Source organism: Dermochelys coriacea, chromosome 21, assembly GCF_009764565.3.
Source record: "Dermochelys coriacea isolate rDerCor1 chromosome 21, rDerCor1.pri.v4, whole genome shotgun sequence".
In the NCBI taxonomy this organism is placed as follows: domain Eukaryota; kingdom Metazoa; phylum Chordata; order Testudines; family Dermochelyidae; genus Dermochelys; species Dermochelys coriacea.
This window is the reverse complement of record NC_050088.1, coordinates 8,771,759-8,795,178: the sequence shown is the minus strand read 5'-3', so window position 1 is coordinate 8,795,178 and position 23,420 is coordinate 8,771,759. Positions and strand designations below refer to the sequence as shown.

At 51.0% G+C, this 23,420-nt stretch overlaps 1 protein-coding gene across 18 annotated transcripts in view; it reads right to left on the bottom strand.

Annotated features, from left to right (window-relative positions):
- LOC119846466 (periphilin-1-like) overlaps nucleotides 1-23,199 on the bottom strand; it is a 29,285-nt gene extending 6,086 nt beyond the window's left edge. For 5 of the 18 annotated variants that reach the window (XM_043500536.1, XM_043500540.1, XM_043500551.1 and 2 more), the window contains exons 1-7: nucleotides 22,980-23,199; nucleotides 7,129-7,204; nucleotides 6,116-6,271; nucleotides 3,125-3,274; nucleotides 2,185-2,252; nucleotides 1,488-1,612; nucleotides 899-954 (exon numbers count right to left, since the gene is read on the bottom strand). In XM_043500536.1, coding sequence (XP_043356471.1) covers nucleotides 899-954; nucleotides 1,488-1,612; nucleotides 2,185-2,252; nucleotides 3,125-3,274; nucleotides 6,116-6,271; nucleotides 7,129-7,167 — 594 coding nt within the window. In that variant the 5' untranslated portion in view covers nucleotides 7,168-7,204; nucleotides 22,980-23,199. The other 13 variants (XM_043500543.1, XM_043500549.1, XM_043500537.1 and 10 more) reach the window with 12 other exon arrangements.
- Nucleotides 23,200-23,420: the final 221 nt, after the last annotated feature.

Here is a 23,420-nt window from a genome sequence, read left to right as displayed (position 1 = left end):
GAGCAGAGGCTGGAATCTCTCTTTTTCTTATGTCTTCTTATGGCCCTCTATTACTGCTCTATCATAGCCCCTCAAATTCTTTACTGTATTTATCCTTGCCACACCTCTGTGAGGCCAGGCTAAACACAGAGAGACTACGTGACTTGCCTAAGGTCACACAGGGACACTGTGGCAGAGCAGGAATTGAACCCACATCTCTGAAATCCAAGGCTCAGGGCCTAACCACTGGGACAGCCTTCCCCTCCTTGGCTAGCAGCCTGCAGGCTTTTCTAGCTGTGGTTGGGGATTCCAGTGAGACTGTGGGCATCTCCCTTCCCCTCCCTGGCCCACGGACTGTCCTCGGCTGAAAGACAGCGGGTGAGACTTCCCAAAGCCACCTCCAGGGGTTGGCTGCCCAGTCCATATTCGATTGCCGCAGGAACCAGACATCCCAATCCCTCAGTCAGCTTTGGAAATGCCAGCTCGTCTTTCCAGGCTGCAGTTCACGGGGGGCAGCCAGGCTCTAGCTGTGTGGGGCTTACTGCTCTGGGGAATGCCCACCACGACCAACTCCACAGCAGCTAAGGGCCAAGTTCTCCTCTTGGTTACGCTGAGGCAGCCCCATTGACTGTGACATGCTCGTGTAAGGGGGGAGGATTTGGTCACGCATGGGGGGCGCCCACCCTATGTCTGCTCGCTGGGTCCCCACGGGCAGTCACCCTTAAGGGCTGGCCAGGCAGCGCAAGCAGGAACCCCAGCCACGAGCGGGTTGGGTAGAAGACCAATTCCTCCCCACCGGCCCCTCTGCCCCCTGCCTGGCTGGGGCGCAGAGAAGCATGAGGGGCTGGACTCCAGAACCTGGCTCATCCCCTCTGCCGCTCTCCTGGAGGGAAGCGGAGAGATGCTGCTCTCCTCTTACCGCCGAGCATCTCTCTGGGGAGCGGGAGGCCGATGACCTGGACGACTTGAACTTTTCTGCAAAAAGAGACCAACAGGGACAGAATGAGGCAGACAGAACCAGGGGGCAGCAGGGCCTATGGGGGCTGGGCTGGGCCACGTTCCTCCTCCTGACTGAGGGGCAGGAGCTCTGATTTTAACACTGCCCTCCAGTCCCAGCCCCATGCTGGGTGGAGAAAAATCAAACGGGTCCTCCTGGGCCACTCCTCAGCCCGGGCAGGTTCTGCCACCCAGCCTCTCCTATGGGCTTCAGGCTTCCTCCTTCCACCCCTGAATCCTTCTCCTAACAGAGCCACGTGCCAACAGTCAGCTGTGCTCCACACCGCCCTGCTTGCAGCTCTTCCTGGGACCCCTGCGATCGATCCCCGGGGATCCAGCCCCTGCTCCCCAGGTCAGAAAGACCTCCATGGCAGGCAGAACTGGCAGGACTTTCTCACTCAGTGCTGAGACACTGGAATGCACCTCGGGATGGGGCATTGCCACCCAGGAGCTGTTTCCGGGGCTAAGGAGCCCATATGGCGTATGGCCTAGGCCCCCCGCAAGGGACTGACCTCTGGAGGAGCAAGACTGAATGCGGTGGTAGTGAGGGTCGAATTTCCCCCAGTAGCCGCCTCGGAAAGGGCCACGGTGATGCTTCCAGCCGCGGCCATATTTCCTGGGGAAGAAGCCTTGCTCCCTGTGGAAGGAACAGGTGGCCCTGTGAGTAGCTTCTCTCATTCTGGTCAAAAGCAAGTGTTAGCCCTGGAGGCTCCATCCGGGGCTCCAGACAAAGGGCAGAGCCAGGTCCCCACTGGTATTCAGATCCCACCCTGGTGCTCCAACCTCCAGGGCTGGCCGGCTGCTTTGACCTTTCCCCAGGCCGGCACGCCCATTTCCTCCTTCACCTGATATCTGCCCCCTTGGCAATCCCACCCGTGTCCTTCCCCTTCTCCCTCCAGATGAGATTATCCCCCTTAGAGTGGTGCTGCTCGGACAGTCACAGCTGAAAAGTGGCAGCGGTGGGAACAGCCCAGCCAAGGATGAGCCTGGGAGCAGTGGGCTATCCTGGGATCACTTGACTTGAGTGCAGATTGGGGTTCACGCCAGCACCGCAGGGTGATTGGATGTGCTCTTTGGGCAACCCTCGCCTGGGATCCGGCCCACTCAGCAAACCTCTCCGTAGGGCCAGCCTTGGAATTTCAGAGCCTCGGCCCCAGGCAGTCGGCCCATCGCCACGCGCCAAAGCACCCTGCTCCCGCCGACACCTGCCTGTCCCAGGAGTTGCCATGTTCCTCCCTTGATACTGACTTCGGGCAGTGCTGGTTAGGTGGCGTGGCCTGAGAAAAGGGACACGTGTTACAGAGGTTGTGGAGATGGCGGGGTAACTCTGGGTGCTTTGCACAGGGTGCTTTGCAGAAGCTCAACAAGGCAGAGCAAGGGGAGACCTGCTTGCTCGCTCACTCCGCCTCCCTGAGCAAGGAACAGAGCCGAGGCGTCTTGGTTCCCAGTCACCTGATCTAAACACCAGGCAACGCTCCCCTCCCAAGGTCTGGGGATAGAACCCAGGTGTCCTGGTACCCAGTCCCCTGCTTTATATAGAGTTGACCGTGCTACTTCTCTGGAAGTGACTCTTCTGAAATTTGACGATGCAGAACAACAGCAGTGGGAGACAACGCGCCAGCTACAGTGCAGTATAAGAGGGGCGAGGGGGGGTGCACGCACACTGGGGACACATTTGCTCAGCTCCAGTCCCTCAGCAAAGAACCCTCAGGACATGGATGTACATGGGTCATGCTCCAGGGGTCAGTGCAGTGAGCTCGGAGCCGGGGTCAAGGCGGATCCAAGTGGCAGATGGATAGATCTGCAGGCTCAGACTTGCCAGATTCACCAACATACAGTGCGCCCCATGAGAGACTGTATACAGTGATAAAGAAATCAGCTCCTATAGGTCTCCTGCAGAACATGACAGAGGACATGTAGTCATATGGCGTTTCTCCCCGAGTTTGCAGGGTGGGAGCAGAACATCCCACTGGTTTGTCCAGCACAGGAAGGCTCCGTTCACTTGGGATCCCCAGCACTGTAACCAGCCCTGCAGGGATTATACTAGTGTTATCCTTTTCCCACCCCCCAATGCCAATCTGACCGCTGCCCACCTCTCGCTGTCATGGGCACAATGGTGCCCTGGGCACCAAAGCTCAACCCCACTTACCAAGTGCCACCCATCCCTGAAGCCTTCCTCGTGCCTCCCGGGTTGGTTCTCCCACCTGGCTGGCTGCGGATGGTCCTGGGGTGCCCAGCACCCACCGTTGTCACCCCCGTAAAAGTCAGCTGGATAAGGTTCAGTGTCTCGGGAAAAGGGCTGCAAAGACACAACACGTGGGGTGAGGGCAGTCCTGAGTGAGACACGCTCGGATGCACGACCTGCCCTTGTGTCACAGGGTCAGAGATCTCATTCGCAAAGATTGCCAGACTGGATCAGACCCGGGAGGGGGGGCCATCTACTCCAGCATCCCGTCTCCATCAATGACCAGCACCAGCTGCTTCAGAGGAAGGTGCAAGAACCCCTGCAGTGAACACTATGGAATAGCTGGCCCAAAGGGGAATTTTCTGCCTGACCCCAGTTAGTGGCGGTCTCCTACCCTGAAGCCTGAGGGTTTGTAGCCTTTACATGATATTTTTATCCTATGGACTACAACTGTGGAAGCTCTCACTGCCCCTATAAAGGTCTCATCCTATTGGAAATCCTACAGAGCTTTTGCCCTCAGTATGATACCTATTGGCAATGACTTGCACAGGTTAATTTATACACCCGGACTAAACAGTGTTTCCTTTTAGGAGCTTTCAGTTTCCTTCCAAGGTCATTGGCTTTCTCCTTGTTCTTGGACCGGGTGGGAAGGTCAGCAGACACCCCCTCCCCAAATCTCCCCCATTCATTATTTTACAACCCTCTCTCAGGGGTTAAATCCTCCTTGTTAAATCACAGAGGGAAGGTGGGCGGGGGTGGTTTCCAAAGGAGCTCCCAGGGCTGTCAGCTGGAGGAGTGCTATTCCACAGACGGGGACACCTAAGCACAAAGGTACAGTGACTTGCCAAAGGTCCCACAGTGAGTCAGTGGTAGAATCAGGAACAGAACCCAGGTGTCCTGACACCCAGGCCCCTACTCTAAACTCCAGACCAGAATGTGGAGTGAACTATACGAAACTAGATGGCTTGCAGCAGTAGCACTAAGAGGAACACCGTCAGTGGGGGCAGGGGTCTCGGGTCCAGATAGAAGCCTCCAGCCTTTTCCCTCCCACGCAGGTGGCAATCGTCTTTCTCTGCCCGCCCCCCTTCAACTGGGGGGCATTAGCACTTCAGGCCCTATCTAACCCCCAACAAGCCTGATCATCCCTCCCTCCCCCCTTGCTTTTGCTGGGAGAGAGTCATGCCTACACCAGTGTAACACGTTGGCCTGCTCCCAGACTTCATAGCCCTTGGGAGGCAGAGGCTGGTCAGGACTCCAACAAGAGGCAGTGCTGACCCTCAGACCCTGCCGGTGCTCCCCATTCTCTGCCCTTTGCTCCTGACCTGCCCCCCTTCCTCCGACGGTTAGTTCCTGACCCCCTTAATACTGTGGTCTCTGAATTCCTTGTTCATGGGCGTCCCTCCCCCGGAGCCGTGACCAGCTCAATCAGCCAAGCAGAGCTTGCGTTGGTCACTTACAGACAAACCAGGAATTCTGCCTGCTACCCACAGCCCTCGCACTGTCTGCATGAGCACAACAGTGCAGCAAGGCTCAGCCTGGACCCCACTTACCGAGTGCCAACCATCCCTGAAGCCTTCCTCATGCCTCCCGGGTTGGTTCTCCCACCTGGCTGGCTGCGGATGGTCCTGGGGCGCCCAGCACCCGCCCGTGTCATCCCCGTAAAAGTCAGTGGGGTAGGGTTCAATGTCTTGGGAAAAGGGTTGCAAAGACCCAACACATGGGATGAGGGCAGTCCTGAGTAAGACACGTGGGGATGACGACCTGCCCTTGTGTCACAGGGACTGAGGTCTCATTCATAGGGATTGCCAGACTGGATCAGATCTGGGACGGGGCAGGAGGGGGCATCTATGCCAGTATCCTGTCAGTGAGCAGCACCAGCTGCTTCAGAGGAAGGTGCAAGAACCCCGCAACGAACACAATGGAATAACTGGCCCAAAGGGGAATTTTCTGCCTGACCCCATCAATTAGCGGCTGTCTCCTACCCTGAAGCCTGAGGGTTTGTAGCCTTTACGTGGTCTTTTTAGCCTGTGAATGTAACTGCAAATATTCACATTATCCACATCAGTAAATGTCTATTCCCCTTTGAACCTGACTGAACTCTAGGCCCCAGGTTAATTACGGGTAGTGTAAATAAAAGGACCTACTCCAATCAGTTTAATCAATGTCCTCTTTTTCCTGGGCAATGAAGGAAGGTGAATAGGAGAGACCCATTTACCTTCTCTCAAACAGTCACTGTTTTGTGCCTCTCTGTTGCTGCTTCATCACAGCAGCAAGGCATGCATTTAGGGCACTCAACTGCGAGGTTGGTGGGCAAGCCCTGTTTGCTTGTGGTTAACTGCTGGGGAAACTGAGGCAAGAAAATGTCGAGTGACTTGCCAAGGGTCACACAGCAAGTCAGTGGCATGGCCAGGATTAGAGCCTAGGTGTCCAGCCACCCAGGCCCCTGCTAGGGCACTTGGGCTCTCTGGAAATGAGCAGCAGGAATGGCCTGGGTGGCCTTGAACAGCAGCAGCCAGAGGCAGGTGACACAGCTAAGATGTTCTCCTGGGATGCATTAGCAGGAAGGATTCTGGCTGGTCCTCAGGGGGTGAATCAAGCCCCGGGCATGGCACAGCTTGGCCTGTTCCCATGTCTTGGTGGGTTTGTGATCCCTGGGAAGCAGGGCCAGATCAGGACACCTGGCAGAGCCAGTCTGGACCCCCTAGCCCTCACAGGGCTCCCTCCCAGTCTTCCTGACCAGCCTAATGACCTCCCCGCCACTCAGGAAGGCTCCACTCATTTGCATGCGGGTCACAGAGCAGCGATTGCTTATGCCTGCCCCAAGAATTCTCCGCGGGACATCATCCTCTCTACCCACGTCCCCTGCTCCTGCCCTAGCCCCAGCTCACCTGCGGCCCACCTCCCACGCTCTGCCTGGGCACAACGCCCCTCCAGGCTCAGCCCAGACCCACTTACTGAGTGCCGCCTGTCCCTGAAGCCTTCCTCGCATCTCCTGTGTCGGTAATCCCAGTTGGCTGCCTGCTGATGGTCCTGGGGCACCCACCCCATGTCCTCGTCACCCCTGCGAAAGTCGGCAGGGTAGGCGGAGGGGTTGATGTCCTGAGGGCAGGGCTGCAAAGATGATACATGTGGCACAGGGGGGAGGGCAGCAATGAGCGTGACACATAGTGAGGTAGGATCTTCTCCTTTACCTCAGTGACAGTGGTCTCCTTGCTGCCTCTCAGCAGGTGGATCGCGGGGGGCACAGTTACATGGGTGGGAACAGGTACATTTTTAACCTACCCCTGGGAAATGATTCTTGAAGCAAAGGGGAGACTGAAACTCCTCTTATTCCACACGTTCTTCCCATTCCCAAAGCATCACAGCAAACATGAGATACAAGTCAGCAATGAGCCCCCTGAATCAGATGCAGCTTCTGATGGAGGCAGGCCAGAGCTGTTCCCAGTGCCATGACACAAGGCCTGGCTGAGACTTGGAGACAATGGATTTACACCAGACATGGAGCTTGCTGTGTAGCTCCATGGTTAGGAAAGAGGTGTGACTGGCCCCCCAAGTTCATCTCAACTGACCGTTAACTCTGGAGCCTAATGACAGGGATGTACAATATTTGACACCATCAGCCATTTCGCTGCTGGTTGTAGTGGTGGAAACAACCCAGCTATTCAGGGAGTCTGGGCAGGGACTGGGTGGAACATCACCATTTCCCTCCCCCATACACACTCCGACTCCCGCTTGAAAAGTGAGGAAAGTAGACTGAGAAGGGAGAAAACCAGGCGCCTCCCGTCACTGGTGACCTTATCGTTCTGTCCATGCTTACAACTCCCTCCTCTCCCCAGCCATGTCCAGGGCTCGCTGAACCATTTGGAAATTAACTCTTTTTCCCCTGGGGAACGAGCAGATTCTGCCACGGTCCCATCTCTTCCCCCAGCACCAGGTTACACCATCTCCTCCCCTCCAAAGCCACTTACATGGAAGAAACCATTTGGGTACCCTCTTCTGGGGAACATCCTGTTGCTCAAGGTGAAACCCCTCCTTGTTCAAGCCCTGGGAGAAAAGGGGCAGGGAGGAAAATGTTGTTGTGAGTTCAATTGATTAACAACTGAAACCCCACATAACTCAATCAATCAGCACAGACAGGCCACACATTCCCAGAGCAGAGAACAGTTCAGTGGCAGGGTTCCGCTATTCCCAAACTACCCTCCAGATCTCAGCCCTTCATACCCCACTTGTTTATCACCGCTGAAGCATAGCAGTTAGCTACACCGACTGCCTTCTCCATTTCGCTAACACCCCTCGCTTTGCCGTTAGTACATTTCCCTGCCCTTAGGGCATGTTTTATACAAGTCAGTAGGATCGCAGATCTGTCTGCCACACCAAAGTCAGCTGCTACTAATTTTCCATGATTTCTCTTACCCCAGTTTGTTGGTAAACCGTTCAGTTGCTTGACCGCACTTTGGCTTGTTATGAAATATACTCAAGAGAGTAAATAACCAAAGTAAGTCAGATTTACGGCTCAAAGTCAGTAATAACCGAGTAGAGGAAAAAAAGGTTCAATACAATACCAATTTCCAGGAAGCAGCATAGTTACAAAGAAGGCAGGGGTCCAAAGTTACAACCCTCAAGCTATCCTTTTTCTGTCCAACCCGTTCACAAGTAACAAGATACTGTATGCATCATCTGAGGCTAGATTTAACCAATCATCTTTCTACTTTGTTTTTCTGGTACCATGCTGTACCTGTTAGCTCTCTGTTCTGAACTCAGCCATTCCAGTTAGCAAGGGCATGAAGGCATGCCCTGGGCTTGTACCAGAGTAGAACGCTCATATATCTTGTCCTTATCTTTGAGACGTTCTGTTAGACTCACAAAAGAGTCTCCCTACGGGATGGGGAATAGGCAGATATAGGACACAGTGTTGGTATATAAAAAAGGAGGACTTGTGGCACCTTAGAGACTAACAAATTTATTAGAGCATAAGCTTTCATGAACTACAGCTCACTTCATCGGAAAGCTTATGCTCTAATAAATTTGTTAGTCTCTAAGGTGCCACAAGTACTCCTTTTCTTTTTGCGAATACAGACTAACATGGCTGCTACTCTGAAACCTGTCATAGTGTTGGTATATGATACTCTAAGGTTTGTTTTGTAATCCATAAAGAGCATTTTACTCGCTCAGCATTCACACCCCAAACATACTATACCAGAGTCCAAAGGTCAGAATGGTCCTGATGGCCAGTCGAGATTCCTTTTGATCATAAGATTATAAGATGCAGGGAGCCACTGAAAACCACATCTATATCCACATGGGACTCTAGATCAATAAACAACTCCGATTTGTAGAAATCGTAGGCAACCATTTATAGTCCATTCCATCGCATCATCGGTTCTTTACCTTTGTTTACTAGGCCTTCTACCCACACAATTCCAAAGAGACTATTCTGGGCGGGCCGCCATGATCCAAGACGTGCCATTTCCTCCAATTCTTATACCGTTTTATATCAGTCCAGCTGGTATTGGTTCCTTTTCTGCTGATTTTCCGTATTTTTCTCGGAACATAACAAGATTGTTTTTGCACCAATAGTTCTAATAGTCCTTGACCTTAAGTTCTTGCTTCGGTTGTCAACTTACAATGCATGTATTCATGTCAAGCACGCATCATTCATAGAATCATAGAATCATAGAATATCAGGGTTGGAAGGGACCCCAGAAGGTCATCTAGTCCAACCCCCTGCTCAAAGCAGGACCAAGTCCCAGTTAAATCATCCTAGCCAGGGCTTTGTCAAGCCTGACCTTAAAAACCTCTAAGGAAGGAGATTCTACCACCTCCCTAGGTAACGCATTCCAGTGTTTCACCACCCTCTTAGTGAAAAAGTTTTTCCTAATATCCAATCTAAACCTCCCCCATTGCAACTTGAGACCATTACTCCTCGTTCTGTCATCTGCTACCATTGAGAACAGTCTAGAGCCATCCTCTTTGAAACCCCCTTTCAGGTAGTTGAAAGCAGCTATCAAATCCCCCCTCATTCTTCTCTTCTGCAGACTAAACAATCCCACCTCCCTCAGCCTCTCCTCATAAGTCATGTGCTCTAGACCCCTAATCATTTTTGTTGCCCTTCGCTGTACTCTTTCCAATTTATCCACATCCTTCTTGTAGTGTGGGGCCCAAAACTGGACACAGTACTCCAGATGAGGCCTCACCAGTGTCGAATAGAGGGGAACGATCACGTCCCTCGATCTGCTCGCTATGCCCCTACTTATACATCCCAAAATGCCATTGGCCTTCTTGGCAACAAGGGCACACTGCTGACTCATATCCAGCTTCTCGTCCACTGTCACCCCTAGGTCCTTTTCCGCAGAACTGCTGCCGAGCCATTCGGTCCCTAGTCTGTAGCGGTGCATTGGATTCTTCCATCCTAAGTGCAGGACCCTGCACTTATCCTTATTGAACCTCATTAGATTTCTTTTGGCCCAATCTTCCAATTTGTCTAGGTCCTTCTGTATCCTATCCCTCCCCTCCAGCGTATCTACCACTCCTCCCAGTTTAGTATCATCCGCAAATTTGCTGAGAGTGCAATCCACACCATCCTCCAGATCATTTATGAAGATATTGAACAAAACGGGCCCCAGGACCGACCCCTGGGGCACTCCACTTGACACCGGCTGCCAACTAGACATGGAGCCATTGATCACTACCCGTTGAGCCCGACAATCTAGCCAGCTTTCTACCCACCTTATAGTGCATTCATCCAGCCCATACTTCCTTAACTTGCTGACAAGAATGCTGTGGGAGACCGTGTCAAAAGCTTTGCTAAAGTCAAGAAACAATACATCCACTGCTTTCCCTTCATCCACAGAACCAGTAATCTCATCATAAAAGGCGATTAGATTAGTCAGGCATGACCTTCCCTTGGTGAATCCATGCTGACTGTTCCTGATCACTTTCCTCTCCTCTAAGTGCTTCAGGATTGATTCTTTGAGGACCTGCTCCATGATTTTTCCAGGGACTGAGGTGAGGCTGACCGGCCTGTAGTTCCCAGGATCCTCCTTCTTCCCTTTTTTAAAGATGGGCACTACATTAGCCTTTTTCCAGTCATCCGGGACTTCCCCCGTTCGCCACGAGTTTTCAAAGATAATGGCCAAGGGCTCTGCAATCACAGCCGCCAATTCCCTCAGCACTCTCGGATGCAATTCGTCCGGCCCCATGGACTTGTGCACGTCCAGCTTTTCTAAATAGTCCCTAACCACCTCTATCTCTACAGAGGGCTGGCCATCTCTTCCCCATTTTGTGATGCCCAGCACAGCAGTCTGGGAGCTGACCTTGTTAGTGAAAACAGAGGCAAAAAAAGCATTGAGTACATTAGCTTTTTCCACATCCTCTGTCACTAGCTTGCCTCCCTCATTCAGTAAGGGGCCCACACTTTCCTTGGCTTTCTTCTTGTTGCCAACATACCTGAAGAAACCCTTCTTGTTACTCTTGACATCTCTTGCTAGCTGCAGCTCCAGGTGCGATTTGGCCCTCCTGATATCTTTCCTACATGCCCGAGCAATATTTTTATACTCTTCCCTGGTCATATGTCCAACCTTCCACTTCTTGTAAGCTTCTTTTTTATGTTTAAGATCCGCTAGGATTTCACCATTAAGCCAAGCTGGTCGCCTGCCATATTTACTATTCTTTCGACTCATCGGGATGGTTTGTCCCTGTAACCTCAACAGGGATTCCTTGAAATACAGCCAGCTCTCCTGGACTCCCTTCCCTTTCATGTTAGTCCCCCAGGGGATCCTGGCCATCTGTTCCCTGAGGGAGTCAAAGTCTGCTTTCCTGAAGTCCAGGGTCCGTATCCTGCTGCTTACCTTTCTTCCCTGCGTCAGGATCCTGAACTCAACCAACTCAATTCATACCAGGCCTCAATAACCTATAACATATTATGATTTATATCTTTATGTAGTAATCATATATCTATCTATATCTATATATACAGACACACACATACACCAACAATTCCAGGATTGGTCAGAGAGAGTAACTATTATGAATTATTCCAATTAGCACACGTACAGTTCGTTTCTAGGCTGAGGCAACCAAATAAAGACAAACTGCAGAGTATCTCAAAGTTTGTAGGTTTATTACGCTCGAGCGTGGTACTGCTCTGTTAAGCGGAACGGGACCCCGATTCCAGGTTACACAAAGATTATATACTGTTGGCAAAATATCCTGCCTGTGTGCCTTGGGGGGCCTAAACCAATAAACAGGCCTTCTCCTTATCTATTACCAATCCCCTGCAGCCACCTTCCCCATACAAAAAAGATGAAGTAGCAACTATTTCAGGCATGTTGGCTGGTTCCTGTCTCCTTTGTTTCCCTTATCTTGAAACTGTCCAGCTGTCCACCTTGAAGGATCCTTCCTTCCTTGGTACGTGATGTGCTCGCTTCTAGTTAATGGCCAAGAGGAAACCCAAAATGGAGTCATTATATGCTAACTAGGTTGATTTCCCCTAACAGTCCCTCCTTTTCTTATGTACATCAGTAAACTATAATCGGGGCAGAATAACCTCGATGCAAGATTAAAATTTGCCGGCAGCACATACTACAGCATTATAGGCATACAAAGAATAATACAAAAACAGAAACAGCCACAAGAATGAGGTACAAAATACGCCTTCCCCAAGCCCCCAAGTCTGGCACCAGGAGCTAAGCCAGCTCCAGGCCTCATAGAATCCGGTACTGGTGTCATCAAGGGTGACGCAGTGAAGCGAGGTGGCCTGCTGCATAAGGGCGTGGATATCGGTTTCCACCCTGTGGTGTTGATTCACAAAGACACAACAGCTTGAGTTAACAAGAGCACAATCCCCCCCCGGTTTGCAAGGAGATAGTCCAAGGCTAAGCGGTTCTGCAGTGCGGTCTGAGATAACTGAGTCACCTCAATTTGAAGGGTAGACAAAGCGCCTGCAGTGGCATTTGCCATTAATTCTAAGGCTGCAGAAATATTAACTATAGCCTTTTCCAATTCACTCACCCCCACCCAGGGCAAAAGCCAACAAACAAAGGAGTGAAAGCCTGTAGGCCGTTCAGAGAGAGGGTTTAATGGGACATTTTGTCGGTTCCTCCATACCAGGTTCCAAATTTCCCCTTGGGCCAGGGTCTGGTGTACTGCAACAGCGGGTACTATGGCTCCTAAGGTGCATGTACCATACCAACCTTCCGGGAGGACCTTATAAGCTGTGTGGTTGCACAACCAGAATCAGCCTGATCCCTCAGGGACCGGCCATGGTGCCCTGGAATACTTGGGGGGACTTGCCGCACCAGAGCTAACGCGGGTGGTAACATTGCACCCTACAAAGTTACCCACAAAAACTGTATTTTCAAAATTCTTACGTCGTGACACACACAAAGCATAACTACCCTGGGCCACCATATCAATAAACCAAGTTTGGATTGTAACATTCCAGTTAAATGGAGTGTCTGTCCATAATCTGGCCTGGAGGGTTCGATTGAGAGGGATAGGCACCCCTACCAACGGGATTCCCTGACCTATGTACGTGGGGGTACGAATACAGACCCAACACTGCGTTCGGTTAACCCCCAGTGCTATAGCATGGGTTAAATCTAGGAAACTGTTGCCTTCCCATCTGTCTATCGTACTCGAGAATAGAGAGGGGATTCCACAGGCCACCCATACCAGTATTTGCATCCTCCCGTATACCATGCAAAAAACAGGACAACAAATATAAGTCCAAGTAACAAGAAAACAAGAAGTTCTGATGGAGTCTCGAGATCCCAATAGTTGGGGAGTTCAACCCAGGGACTGCCAGTGGTGTTCATTTGTGGGGCGGCTCATCAGACAGCTCGTCGGGCCCAGGCGGGGGTCCCTGCGCCAATTTAGTGTATCTGTGATGGATCCAGGAACTTCTACTTGCAACTTTTAAAGCAGAATAAGTACATAACAGAACCTGGTACGGCCCCCTCCCATCGGGGTTCCCAGGGGTCTGTACGGGGGAATTTTTTTAACACCACCCAATCCCCTGGTTTGAAGGGATGCACCTGTAACCCCAATGATGTGGTTTGAAACAATTGAGCCGCAGACTGGTTGTTTTTGAGCTCTATTTGTAATCTGGCTACCTACCTGGCCAAGGTCTCATCTCCATCCAAAAGGCTAGTGTGAGCGGGAACATAGGTTCCCAGAACCAAAGCCGGCCTCCCAAACAATACCTCGAATGGGGACAAGCCCAGGGGCATGCGTGGGGCCCGCCTTACGTGCCACAGGACTATGGGCAAAACCTCTGGCCACTTCAGTCCAGTCTCTTTGCAAAACTTTGCTACCATCGTCTTCAGGGTTCGATTCATGCACTCCACCTGCCCTGCCGCCTGGGGGTGGTAAGGGGTGTGGAGTTGTCACGCAATCCCCAGGCACCGGTACAGCTCCTCTAAAATCTTTGCAGTGAAGTGTGATCCTCAGTCTGAGTAGATGACTTCAGGGACTCCAAATCTGGGCACAATGTCTTTCAGTAGAAATTTTACCACAGATCTGGCATCTGCTTTTCTGGCTGTCCAGAAAAGTTGATCCACTATTACAAAGAGGTGGCGAAACCCCGACCTTTTAGGCATTTCTGCATAGTCCATCTGTAATCATTGAAACGGGAAGTTAGCCCAAGGTCTCTCCCCTCTATTGTTGGCATTGAGCCAAGACCGAGCAGAGAAGGCCAGGCAAGTAGAGCAGGAGCCAAGAGCTTGCTTCACCACTGGATAGACATGAGGCGCTGCCCAACATTTAAGAATAGCAGCTGCAGTGGCCTGAACACCGGCATGACCCAAAGAACGAAAATAGTGGGCAGCCGAGAGCAGATAGCGACGGGCGAGAATAGGTTTGTTCCCGATTCGCCAAACCTTATCGACGCCTTCAGAGCCTTCCCAATGTTTCCAGTCCTGGAGCTCGTCAGGCGGCACATCAGCATACAAGTGCGTCCAGTCCATCGGCGCGAAGGACGTATCCAGAAGAAGAGTTGCTGACACCGGGAGGGCCTGAAGGGCAGCAGTCTTTGCGGCTGCATCAGCCAAGGCATTATCTTGAGAGACAAGATCCTCAGACTGCTGGTGAGCATAACAGTGGACAACAGCCAGTTCGAGAGGACCTTGAATGGCGCACAAAAGTGCAGAGATTAAAGGGCCGTTTGCAACCTTAGTGCCTGAGGAGGTTAAAAACCCTTATTTTTTCCAGAGCTGGCCCGTAGCACGGCAAACCCCGAAGGCATATTTAGAGTCTGTATAAACGGTAACAGATTTCCCAACAGACAACAAGCAAGCCCTAGTAAGAGCGTGCAATTCCGTGCCCTGAGCACTTAAGGAAGGTGGAAGGGGGGGCTGCTTCTACAACAGTTGTCTGAGTAGTGATGGAATAGCCAGATACCCGCTGGCCCTCCAAATAGAAGGAGGAGTCATTGGTAAAAAGGGAGAGGTCCGGGTTTTTCAGAGGGAGGTCGCGTAAATCCGGGCGAGGCTTACTGCTCTCAGTGACGACGTCCATACATACATGGTGAGGCATGCCATCCTCCGGAAGGGGTGTCAGTGTAGTGGGGTTGAGGACATTGCAGTGGCGAAGGGTGATGTTGCAGCGGCCAGCAGAATCAGCTCGTATTTGTGTGCCCACTGCGGAGACAGCGCCTGTGTTGTATGCTGTTTTAAGAGAATCTCAACCTCGTGGGGGATCCAGACAGTCAAAGGGTGCCCCAGAACAATAGGGCGTGACCGTTCCACCATAAGGGCTGAGCGGCAATGGACCGCACACCGGAGACTGATCCCCGAATGACAGGGTCTAACTGTACGGAATAGTAAGCTATGGGCCGTGGGCCATCCCCTAGGTACTGCAATAGGACACCGCTGGCCACTCCCCGCTGCTCGTGACTGAAGAGAAAAAATGGTTTACTGTAATCCGGGAATCCCAAGGCGGGTGAAGAGATCACGGCTTTCTTTGTGGACGCGAAAGCGGCTTCCATCTCCAGGGTCCAGAGAACAGGATCGGGGTTAGAAGTTGTGGTGGCCTGGACTAACGGTTTCACCAATTCCCCGAAGGCCACTATCCAGGGTCGGCAGAACCTTGCAGCCCCCAGGAAAGCCCAAACTGCTTTTTCGTAGTCGGGTGCAGGTAATCCTCGATTGCCTGCACCCTATCAGGGGAGAGTAAACGCTCTCCAGGCCGAATCACAAAACCTAAATAGATCACCTGGGTTTGGCACAGCTGCAGCTTGGATGGAGATGCATGGTGGCCCTTATTGGCTAATGCAGTAAGCAGAGTAACAGAATCAGCTAAACATGCATTATAATCAGAGCTAGCAATCAACAAATCATCCACATATTGGACTAGAACAGAGGAGCTAGGCAAAACAATGTCTTTCAAATCATCGGCTAGAATTCGGGAAAAAATAGTGGGGGAGCCTGAGAACCCCTGGGGGAGGAACGTCCAGGTTAGCTACTGACCCCGCCAAGTGAACGCAAACATATATTGGGAGTCGGGGTGCAAAGGAATACTGAAAAATGCAGCACACAAGTCTACAACCGTGAAACAAGTAGCCGACTGGGGAATCAGTGTCAGGATAGTACTCGGATCAGGAACCACTGAGTGGGGGGTTATAACATAACTATTTATCGTATGCAGATCTTGAATGAACCGATAAACTGGGTGCCCATCCGGGCCCGGTTTTGGCTTTTACACAGGAAGGATAGGAGTATTTCAAGGAACACTGCACGGAACCAAGACCTCCTGGGTAAGTAGCTAGAGATAAGAAGGGAAATACCTTCCTCTGTCTCCTTTGGCAAGGGATATTGTTTTACGGAGGGAGGCAGCCCATCCCTCACCTGCAGACTGACTGGAGTGGCTGATTTAAGGAGGCCCAAGTCGGTGGAACTCAGGCTCCACAAATTGGGTCGAACGCTGGACAATTCTGTGGGGAGATCGGGAATCGGGGTAACCGAGGCCATAAGAGAAGCAACTGCCGAGTCCGGGACGGACATGCGAAGCCCCTCGGGGGCACAATATATGTGGGCTCCCAGCTTGCTAAGCACGTCCTGCCCAAGAAGGTTAGCGGAGCCTTCTGGCATGACAACAAATCTATGTGACAACTTTAAAGAACCCAGCTCCACAGGGATGGGGCAGGATAGGGGAGCCGGGCACGGGTTGCCCTCAATACCCTGCACCCAGACCTTGGTATTAGAAAGAGAACCCGGAACAAAAGTTAAAGTGGGAAGGGTGGTTCCAGTATCCACCAAAAAGGGCATAAATCGTTCCCCAATTTTCAAGTAAATTTGCGACTGCAATCCAAGATCCCATTCCAACTCTCCCACGGCTCCCAAAATTTCTGCCTCTAGTCACTAGGGATTAGGGAGCATTAGAGGGAAAGGAAGAACCGGTCTCCATTTGATCCTGCCAAGGAGCCCCTCGTGGAAGCAGGGGGCATTCCCTCTTCCAGTGCCCCGGTTGCTTACAATAATTACAGTTCCCATTCCTTGTCCCACCCCAGCCTCCTCCCCGTCCTGTCCCGCGTCCGTGTCCCCTCCCCCTTGTATTCCCATGTCCCTGCCAGTGCTGATTCCCCAAGGGAACCTGCAATGCGGCTGCCAACATACTTACTTCCTCCTTCTTTTGCTTACGTTTTTCCTTAGCTTTCTCTAAGGCAGGTTAATTCATCCCGTCCAAAAGTTCCGTCGGGTGGCCATCCAAAGGGCGTCTGAATAGTCAGTGCTGGCCACTCGACTTTAAATAAAATTACAGCTCTCCTTTTACCTAACCCATGGGTGCCAGAAATATTTTTCCAATTCTCGAGAATCTCAGCCAAAGGGGTTCCCCTGATCACACTCTGCCCAGAGCCCATTCTAGGGCTACCAAAAGAACACCTAATGTGCTACCTTATCGCCTAAGCGACGGCCCACACTCCCGTTCCTCAGAGTTCTCGAAGGTGAACTCACCCGGTGCCGGCTGGAGTTGTCCGAGGGAAGGAGTGTGGCTTCGCTTACAAGGGCAAGCCTAGAGTCCCATCTGGGTCGCCAAAACTGTTATGAATTATTCCAGTTAGGACACATACAGTTCGTTTTTAGGCTGAGGCAACCAAATAAAGACAAACTGCAGAGTATCTCAAAGTTTGTAGGTTTATTATGCTCGAGCGTGGTACCGCTCTGTTAAGCGGAACGGGACCCCGATTCCAGGTTACACAAAGATTATATACTGTTGGCAAAACATCCTACCTGTGTGCCTTGGGGGGCCTAAACCAATAAACAGGCCTTCTCCTTATCTATTACCAATCCCCTGCAGCCACCTTCCCCATGCAAAAAAGCTGAAGTGGCAACTATTTCAGGCATGTCGGCTGGTTCCTGTCTCCTTTGTTTCCCTTATCTTGAAACTGTCCAGCTGTCCACCTTGAAGGATCCTTCCTTGGTACGTGATGTGCTCGCTTCTAGTTAATGGCCGAGAGGAAACCCAAAATGGAGTCACATATGCTAACTAGATTGATTTCCCCTAACAATAAAGATATAAATCACAATGTATATATGTATATCCCAACAATTCCAGGATTGGTCAGAGAGAGTAACTCCCTACCCGTTACTATGGTAAAACATCCACATGTTCTGTTCCTGACCATTTTACTATCTTCTTAAGCCGAAGTTTACTTCAGCTAATGCAAGGTGCTATAGGATACTTAGCACAAGTGTACAGGATTATAGAAAGACAGAGGCCAATTCAGACCGTGTAACTGCTTGAAATATATAATCTAATGGCACAGTAGAACCTCAGAGTTATGAACACCAGAGTTACGAACTGGCCAGTCAACCGCACACCTCATGTGGAACCGGAATTACACAATCAGGCAGCAGCAGAGACACCCGCCACCCCCACAAAAAAAACACCCCCCACCAATACAGTACAGTACTGTGTTAAATATAAACTACTAAACAAAATAAAGGGAAAGTTTTAAAAAAGATTTGACATGGTAAGGAAATTGTTTCTGTGCTTGCTTCATTTAAATTAAGATGGTTAAAAGCAGCATTTTTCTTCTGCATAGTAAAGTTTCAAAGCTGTATTAAGTCAACGTTCAGCTGTAAACTTTTGAAAGAAGAACCATAATGTTTTGTTCAGAGTCCCGAACAATCTCCATTCCCAAGGTGTTCATAACTCTGAGATTCTACTGTATGTTGATATTGTTACTCCTGGGGGAATTCTGCGCCACGCAGAATTTAAGGTTGTGTGTTCAGAATTTCCTTTCCCCCCCAGAAATGGGCTGCAGTGCTGCTAGCTGCCATTAACACATAGATGACACTGCTGTGGAGAGGGAGCTAGAAGGATCCTTGAGGGAAGGAGAGGGTGGCACACAGGAAACTCAGCCTGGGACTGAGCATCAGTCTGTTTCTCCTTCTGGATCCCTGGGCTCTTGGGGAAAGGGAGGGAGCGGGTGTCTGGGCAAGGGGGGGGCCCTGCGGCTGGGCTCTGGAGGGAAGGGCTCAGGGGTGAGAAACTGGCTTGTCATAGCGGTTTCTTTAACTCTCTACTCCTGGGGGAATTTTTGCGTGTGGGTCTGTATTGTTACAGACATACTTGCTGACAGGTATTTTGAAATAGATTACCAAAATAACTGAAACTGGCGTGATTATGTAGTATTATTTTGACAAATAAAATTTGCAGAATTTTAAAATATTGTGAGCAGAATTTTTAATTTTTTGGCACAGAATTCCCCCAGGAGTAAATTATTGTGTGTTTAATGCATATTGATATCCGTAGCCCAAACAGTACATATGGATCATGTGATATGTATTTATTAGACCAGCATATAATGGTCAACAGGGGAGTCATCTGTTAGTAGGTAGGCCAGAGTCACCAGATGACAGGGAGAAAGAGCACTACAGGGGGGTAGAGCACAGGGGGAGGTTGAGGTTGTATGTTAGGAAACACTTTTTCACTACGAGGGTGGTGAGACACTGGAATGAATTACCTAGGGAGGTGGTGGAATCTCCTTCTTTTGAAGTTTTTAAGATCAGGCTTGACAAAGCCCTGGCTGGGATGATTTAGTTGGGGATTGGTCCTGCTTTGAGCAGGGAGTTGGACTAGATGACCTCCTGAGGTCCCTTCCAACCCTGATATTCTATTATTCTATGTCCCCTTCCAGGCTCTGTCTTCACAGGTTCATAGGGGGTGGCTTTCAGCCCAGCTGGCTCAATGGAGTTGGAGGAACATGACTGAGAAGCCCCCTTACTGCTCATCGCGAGTTCACACCGGCTCAACTATCAGATAGTGGATGTGTGGAGCCTACATGACACTTGCCCTTAATGGAAATCCACCGCACGTGGTCAGAAACAGCTCCGGAGCACGTGCCCTAACTACCATTCCCAGTACGGATGAAAAGTACCGGTGACTGGCGACCAAACATCTGATACAAAGCCTACCGACACCAACTGTCCATTGATGGGGCCTTAGGGGCTTGATTGTACCACCTTCATTCACGTGAGCAGCCTTGCGAACTGGCCTGGGCAACTCCGGCAGTACAATCTATCATGTCGAGCGTCTGCAGTGAGAAATATGGAAAACCCTCCCTTGCCCCCCAGCACTGGTCTTAGGAGGTCACATGCGCTGAACACTCCAAAAAACCTCCATGGGCCCAGTCCTGGACCTGCGGCACACTGCAGATTGTTCTCACCCCCTACTAAAGGTGATAAGCGCTGAGCGTACTTAGCCCCAGGAGGGGCCTGTTATTTTTAGCAGCTCTCATTCATTACACTGCCCAGGACTATCCCCTGCAATTTTAAATGGATGCCTCAGATTTAAATTTGGCCTCAGCTAGACACACTGTAAATAGAAGCTTTTATAAAAGCTATGACCAGTAGGAAGGATATTGCACACAAAAATCCAGTGAAAGCTGTTTGAAATAGATAAACACTGCCCTGCCCTCTGCAGTCCAAACATTGGCCCATTAAGAGCCTGAAAGTGAAACTGACCATAAACAAAAATGAAACTGACGTCATCTATTTGCATTTTGAGAAATGGGACAGGAAACAAAACAAACTGGATGCAACAACAAACAGCAGGGCTTGGGAGTGAGAGGTTATGGTTCTATTCCAGCTCTGGCACTGGCTCACTTTGTGACCTCACATCCCCTCTCCAGGCCTCAGTTTCCCACCTGTAGAGTGGGCATGATGAAACTTCTGTGCCTTTACAAAGTGCTTTGAGAGCAGGGGTGGGGGGACTGGACATTCATTTTCACAAGACACATGCAGTACTGCTAACCCCAAATGTTCCAAAATCATGGAGTCAGGCCGCCCAAAATAATGAAATTTTTAAAAAAATAATATTTTGGGGGGTTCTTTCCATTTTCCTTCTGTTTTCTGGGCCTTCAGGGTGCATTCGGGTCATAATTTCACTTTTAATGAAAACTAAGATTCTCAGCTAATCATGCATCTCTGAGTGCTGGAGCTTTAAAGCAAACAGGAAATATTGAAATAAAACCACCAGAGCAGGCAACACTGCCTTGCCTCTCAAAATAGACCACTTGATTCTGGGATCAATTAACTTCAGTTTTGGAATAAGGAACTTGAAACAAGTAAAATGCCCAGGCAGTTTGAGCACAGGGACAAGGTCAGTTTTTATAAATGCCATTTTTATTCAAGATTGGTGGGGGAAGCCTTTTGTTTGAAACTTTCCCAATAAAAGTTGTGGACTTCCAAATTGTACACTTAGGGCTTGTCCACACTTGACTGTTAATTCAGATTAAGGTAAGGTTTGGAATGACAGCATCCACACATGGATTTTATCAGGAATATTTTATTGCTTTAAATTCACACGTTACCTTATACCGGATTAACTTTCATGTGTAGATAAGCCCGAGCGCCCAGGAATAACACTAGAACAGCAATTCCTCAATAACTGGCTCTCTCTTGTTTCCACACAGCACCCAGCATAATCAGGGTCTCTGGGCATTACTACAAGCCAAACCCTTGGTGCTAGTCCTATTGATCTCAGTCTGGCCTGCCCTTCCACAATGGTGTAATTAATAACAAGAATACCTGGCCCATATTCCAGCCAAGGAGCAAAATGTGCTTTATATACCGTGAAGCAGGGGTTCCCAAACTGTGGGCACAGTCCTGGGTGCTCTGCCATCATGGGCAGAGTTTTTTGGGGGGCCCAGCAGTGACGCCAACCACGCCTGTGCATCCAGGGCAGTTTCCCCATATGGGCTGGGTAACAGCCACCACACCCTCCAGGCTCAAATAGATGTAGGCTTGGTGCTACACCCCTCTCTGCACACACCCCTTAGCTATCCCCTGCCTGCACCCTGAGCTACACCCCGCTCTGCACACACCCCTTAGCTATCCCCTGCCTGCACCTGAGCTACACCCCGCTCTGCACACATCCCTTAGCTATCCCCTGCCTGCACCTGAGCTACACCCCTCTCTGCACACAACCCCTAGCTACCCCCTCCCTGCACCCTGAGCTACACCCCTCTCTGCACACACCCCTTGGCTATTCCCTGCCTGCACCCTGAGCTATTATACCCTGCTCTGCACACACCCCTTGGCTATCCCCTGCCTGCACCCCGCTCTGCATACACGCCTTGGCTATCCCCTGCCTGCACCCTGAGCTACACCCTGCTCTGCACACACCCCTTGGCTATCCCCTGCCTGCACCCCGCTCTGCACACACCCCTTGGCTATCCCCTGCCTGCACCCTGAGCTATCCCCCGACCTGCACACAGGCCCTAGCAACTCCCTGCCTGCATCTTGAGCTGGCTGAAAGGCTGAAAATGAAAGGGGAGATCAGCTTGAGTCTCACAAACATATGTCCCCAGCTGGAACACCTGTGCAAGGAGAAGTGGGCACGGCCACCCCATTAAGAGGGCTCCTGGTCTGCAAATTATTTTACATCTGGATTTACCCTATTTTTTTCTTCTCTAATTAGTAGAGAACAGGGTTGGGTCTTTACTCACACCGCACAAAAAAGTAGATATTATGCTAAAAAAAGTGCTGTTTTCAGCAATGCTGGTCACATGGTTGCGTGACTGAGCGTTCAGGTTTTACGTGGAAGGGTGCATTGACCACCACATTTGGCTCTCAGCATTTGTTCCACGTGGGGGTTTTACGAAACCCAGGTGGTTTCCAAGGTCTTGCAGCATTTCTCTGCGGGCAGCGTGCCAGGGATGTCAGGCATCGCAGCACACAGGTAATGGGCTCGGTGTTTCTGTGAAGTGGGATGGTGTGTATGGATGGAACGCCGAACCTTCACCGTTTCCCTCAAGAAGCATTAAGGCCGGGCCACAGGCTGCACAGGTAGGCCACGGGCAGGGTGGGGAAAGCTTGGCAACCCCCTGCCAGAGAGACACGAAGGGCCCCATCACCCTCCAGGAAGGGCGGCAAAGGGCATTTTGCTAACAAAAGCCAGGGCAGGCGAAACACTTTGCTAACCAACATTCTCACTAACCTTTGCAAGCCGGGAAAGCAGTTGCTATAGGGCAAGGGGGACCGGGGGGGGGGGGGGAGGGCGGAGCGGCCCTTCCCCAGATTTTTTTTCATAGGTCTATAGGCTCCACTTCGACACACGCGCGCACACATCCTTTGCAGGATACAACACAATCAGGATGCTGGCACAACTTTGCAAGCCTCCCCCCGACTTTTTTCTGCAATGATCCTCAAGGCTTTGCAATGCACTGAACACATCCAAAATACTAAGGCCACTCTGAATCTTGCATCCCGGCTTTATTCCCCCCTCCCCACACACACACCCCCACATCCAACCTCCAATTCACCCGAATTTTAGATCGGTCAAGAAATGCGGGATGGGGCCCACACAGTTCACTCACCCCAACTCCAATGCCCGTGGCTGGGCACCCGGGTACAAATCAGCTGAGCGAGAGTGGGTGGGGAGGGGCCAGGGGGGCTACTCCAGGCCCCACAGCAAAGGCGTGGGTCTAAGGCTGGACGGCAGAGCCCGGACTCCCCACTGCAAGGCTAACCTAGGGATAAAAAGCGCATCACGGGCCCTTGCCTTGCTTGCTCCTGGGCAGCTGGGGGGTAGCAGCCCCGGCTGCAAGCGGCACAGAGTGGAGGGAAAACGGGAAACGTGAGTTTCCTTCCAGCGCAGACAGCAGGAGGCTTGAAGTATTTCTGACTCCCCTGCAATGAGCCTGGCCTGGAGCGGGGGTGGGGGGACACGCAAGCCCTTGGCTGCTGCTGATTGCCCTTGATGGATGGATGGATGGATGTTGTGGTCCCACCCAGGAACTGGCTGGTACATTAACGTC